At 41.0% G+C, this 5,000-nt stretch overlaps 1 protein-coding gene across 1 annotated transcript in view; it reads right to left on the minus strand.

Annotated features, from left to right (window-relative positions):
* Positions 1 to 5,000, minus strand: part of LOC138003092 (vascular endothelial growth factor receptor 1-like) — a 63,000-nt gene that overhangs the window by 54,785 nt on the left and 3,215 nt on the right. The window contains exons 2-4 of the mRNA XM_068849031.1: positions 4,911 to 5,000; positions 3,388 to 3,696; positions 1,992 to 2,312 (exon numbers count right to left, since the gene is read on the minus strand). The exon at positions 4,911 to 5,000 is cut by the window's right edge and continues 225 nt beyond it. Of these exons, the coding sequence (XP_068705132.1) occupies positions 1,992 to 2,312; positions 3,388 to 3,696; positions 4,911 to 5,000 (720 nt within the window). The remainder of the gene's footprint in view (positions 1 to 1,991; positions 2,313 to 3,387; positions 3,697 to 4,910) is intronic.

Genomic DNA, 5,000 nt, shown 5'->3' on the forward strand with positions numbered 1-5,000 from the left:
AATTCAATTAAGGATTCAAGTCCTTTCAAATCATCAAAGTTACTTTGCGCCACCAGGAACAAACGAAAAAATACAAGCAATGAAGACAAACTGCTCAAAAATGCACGACTCCCTTTGAAACAGCAAAACGGGCCGGGGATCCTGAAGTCACTAAAAAGTCCTGCATGCTACGTGGATGTTTGCAGAACGATCGCAAGTTGTAATCACTGAAAGAAAACTCCACTCCAGATCTGATAGATGATGGTCGTGCAAGACTCGCCAAGCTCGTGGAACACCCAACACGATTGTTTGTTGTTTGGCACAGCAGATGAACGAAAAATTGTTCCCCTCACTATTAAGTTCCAACCCGATAAGACCAATCTTGCCCAAATACAACAACAATTTGGGCAGCAGGCAAGCTCATCACAAGCCATCGAAGTTGGCATAAAGCAGCATAGCGCTTCACCTGAAGTTCGATCATGATGGACACAAACAAGAGCTGAAAAAACTTCATATGGTCAGACGGCCAAATGCGATTGACCCAACACTCATCGGACATCAAAGTGCTGAACAAACCAAGGGATTTCGTCGTAAAAATGTTCACTCAGCAACGTCTTCTTCCTCCACAGAATAAAGTTCAAAGGCGATCCTGGTTTTTAATCACATGCTAGACCAATTCATAAACTGGATAAAGTGGATTGGCAAATTGATTGCCAGAACAATGCGTCATTTCTGTCCCGCTGAGTTCAAAGAAGCGACGGTCAAGAGAGTCACAAGAGAAGGCTGAGCGAATGTCCACTGATCTAACCAATCCGAATGTAAACAATTGGCGTGACGTCGAATAGCACAAGGATAGCACAGTTTTTCCCGCTCGCTGAATTCTGATTGATCAGTTTAAATTTCAGTAGCTCTCGCCGTATGCAAGGTGACCACCACACCACAGGAATACGAAACATAATCTTCATGGCTGACATTCAAAATGGTGAGTTGAAAAGTAAGGATTTTCGTCGGCTTGGGGCTGTTTTTCGGAATGACTGGCTTTTGCACGTAATGTATATGCTGACTGAAAATTTGCTTGTCATCTCTGAACCAAAACGGGTCTGGTGTGTAATGCAAAACGGAAGGATACAGGGCCGAGCATTTGAGCAAAGCCTGAGACCCAACACTTGCAAACACTTTTGTCTTGTTAACCAGGATTCGGGGACGGATGTGAATTCATTTGCACAAAGAAAGCAATCGTGGACAATCATCATACTGGTATTCGTGGAATCAGACCGGTGATCTGATAGGTGTAATTCAAAATAGAGTTTCTACTTTTGTCCTGGTCCATTCAAGAGAATGCGGTGAGACAGCGCATCCCCTATAATTGGCTGCATTCCCTTGAAATTTTTTGTGTCATATATACTGTGTGGTTACACCTTACGACGAAACCTTATTGGTCATCACTTGGCTTGAAAGTGCACCGCGCAGTCATAAGGACAAGAGATAAGAATGACCTTAGAAGTATGGGTGAGATCTAAAAATAAATTTGAAATAATGATCGTGGGCTCAAGGCCTAGGATTCGCCGTCGTTCCAAAGGATCTATAGATCGCTTACATTTAACGTAGTTGGGAGCCATAACGATTGATTTAAGTCATTCAAGCAGGATTGTATAGGTACAAATAGCATGGATTGCCGTACCATCATGAGACAAACCGCTGCTCAAAGTAAGAGAAGGCCGTGCAAGAGAGGAGTTTGTCAGAAGAAAACTGACACTAATTTATGTGCGAGTTAAAGGGAAAATTCAAGTGTGCATATCGTGATTGGTTTCAGTTTTGGCTTTACATCTCGTTTGCTTTAAAAAGGTTGTACCTCAAGTTTAGGCCTCTGTTGTAAAATCATATTTACACATTTTCGAGTAATGAACTGGATGCTGTCCCCCGGGATTTCTGCTCGTGCCTCCTCTCATTTATTAGGCGGAGAAAAGTATAAAGAAAAATATATTTGGTGGATTCAACATCACTATTATTACCTTTTGACACGACATGCAAGCGTGTTATCACTTCATCGAATCCTTTTGATGTACTAATTCCGCACCGATACGATCCATAATCCAGCCGGGAGACATTACGAATTACCATCAAGATCCTTAATGTTTTTTCGGTAATCACATGTGATAATCTGACTCTTGCCGTACGAGCGACGTCATTGTCCTGAAATCTCCAGTAAGACCTGGCCGTCTTTTCTAGACACTCATGTTCGGAGCAGGTACATTCTAGTGTGATGTTCTGTCCTTCCAAAACAACGATCGGACTCAGTTCTAAATCAGAATGCCATTTGACCATTTTATATCCTAACAAATTAAGGTTAAAAATGAAAATTTTGGTTAAGCTTCTTTTTTTCTTTGATCGTTTATGAATATACTATCTTCCTTAAGCCGATGCAAACCGAAGCACAAGCAACATGATAAATTACGGGCGCGTTCGATTGACCCTATTCCGGAATACGCATACGCGGAGTGATGAGTTAAAACGTTATGTTTGGAGCGTTTCGAAGCAGCAAGGATAACAAAAATATCTTTCAAATAGCATTTTAGCAGATATTTGACAAGTTTAATGTGAATCTCCGTAAAAATAAAGGATTTATAACTTATATTCCATGTATTCCTATTCCGGAATACGGTCAATCGAACGCTCCCTAAACATGTTCCGGGTACGGAGCGAACGAGGTGAGCGACCAGCAACTTGATCAGAATTTAAATTTCCGGTTTCCTGCGGAGCTGTGGGTCCAAATGGATCCATAATACTAAAAAATATCATCAAAAGATGCGTTACTTTCATTTCTTTCCAAATTTGGAGTACATATCGTGAATAGATTAAGTCAGAAGCACATGATTAGGAGCAAACAACTCCTATAGCAAAGCCTATGTCACAGCACTTTGACACACCGATCTATTTTTCGACTACCTTTCCCCGCGAAAAACGAAGGCAGTTCCAGTTCGGTGAGACGCTAGACGCCAACTTCTTGTGATTGGTCAACGGGCTCCTGCGGGAGTCTCGTTCGCGGGAAATTCAATCTAAGAATAAATCGGTCTTTCAAAGCGCCGTGACAGGAATATAGAGTTGTTGTTCGCTCCTAGTCATGGGCCCATGTTTAAGCCAATCATGTACCGAGCAAGAAAAGGTTGATGTTTTTGGCTTTGATTGCTTTTTACCATAATGCATCACTCTTCCGACCAGAATGCACTGCGAAGTGATCAGAATGCATTGCTTTATGGAGGAGCTCGAGCCTCCGGATTTGAGGGTGGAGTAACAAAGCACAGTGAGGAATGATTGTTATCCCCGCAATTTTGGGGACGTACGTCTTTGATGGATATATCTCAACTGAAATATGCATATTCATAGGGCAACGGCTTAAATCTCACTTACTGTTAACCAGCAGTCTCGTGGTTTCTGTGAAGTTGCCAAACATGTTCTCGGCGCGGCAAGTGTATTTCCCGTGATGTTCACCACTGATGAACACCACCGTTAAAGTCAGCTCTTTTCTATCCGGCGAAAGCTTCACTAAGTACGTTTCATGGAAGTCATTATGATGAATCTGCAAACCATTTCGCCACCAAGATAAAGTTGGGGTTGGCCATCCTCTTTCCACAGCGCATACCAACTCCTCTCTTAAGGTTGTCAGGACTTGAATATTAAAAATTTTTGCGTGTTGAAGCTTCCTAAGGCTTGGTTTACCTGCGAGAATATTGAGTTGAAATCCTTAGCAATTAGATCTAATTCAAAACGTTTGGCCTTCAAATAAGTAAGGGAACAAATCGTCTTAAAAATAAGCATAGAAATAGATTGATTACTCCCGTATAAGTTTCTGCCTCCAATTTGTGGAGGTGTGGTAGGACTTTGTTTATAACGAGTGGTCTTTGAACCCGGTAAGGAGCACGGTGATAACACACTTTTCACTCTCAAGATCTAAATGTTAATTCTACTTACAATACAATACAATAATTTATTAACCTCTCCCCAGAGGGGCTTTTCAGAGCTTGACTTGTCAGTTGTCAACTAATGGGAATTTGGCGATACATTTAAACAAAAACCGAAAGAAATTTATATATAGAAATATACATTTGAAGGGCGAGCTATAGACGAAAGAGACAAATGATCGATCCTCGAACTTATCTGGAAAATTAAGGCAATTGTCTCTTAAAGCAACTGAAAAATTCAGGTGGCTCCAGAGGGATTCGAACCCATGACCTTTGCGATGCTGGTGTAATACTCTAACAACTGAGCTATGAAGCCACACGGTTAGGAGCAAGTCAGTTTGTGTTGGGCTCATTTGCTCATTTCTTCACGTCTGTTTTTCAAATTACACCATGAATTAGAGCGACTTTAGTATGACCTTGAAAAACTGTTCTCAATTTGTTTCACGGACCAATGTTTGGCAAGATTTAAACAAAAGCTTCTCCTTATTCCCGCCAAGGAAACTCCAAATATGAGCAGTAAACATTTCAATTGCCCAATCACATTACTGCATTTCAAATTACGTCAAAGGAGAGATGACGTTGTTTGCATCCGTGTGCGCTAAGCCAATGAAAATCCGTGCTCGTGTGCTTTTGTTCGATAAGCCAATTAAATGTTTTGCATTTTCGTTTACGTTCTGTTTTTACGTTTAATTTTCAAGGTCGTATGAAAGTCGCTCTATTGTTTAATTGGCTTGCAGTCTTTCAATTACGTACCTTGGCGGCTTTAAACAGAGCGTGGATTGGCCATACTATTGATTCACCCTTAAACCCCCTCGAGGCAAAACAATCACAGCTCTTACAAAATTCAAAGACTGGGTCACTAAACTTACTTGTAACTGAAAGCGTTGGGTATAATCAAATGTTTTCTATGACCTTCTATTTTTTCCTATGTTAAATTTAAATGAGTGAATAACTAAAAAAAAACAGAGTTACCTGGACTGACGCCACATTTAACAGTCTCCCCTCCGAAGAGTTCCGGGTACGATATTTTACACTCAAAAATTTCGCCTTCTTGAACACTGC

The sequence above is a fragment of the Montipora foliosa genome, chromosome 5, assembly GCF_036669935.1.
Source record: "Montipora foliosa isolate CH-2021 chromosome 5, ASM3666993v2, whole genome shotgun sequence".
Classification (NCBI taxonomy): Eukaryota; Metazoa; Cnidaria; class Anthozoa; order Scleractinia; family Acroporidae; genus Montipora; species Montipora foliosa.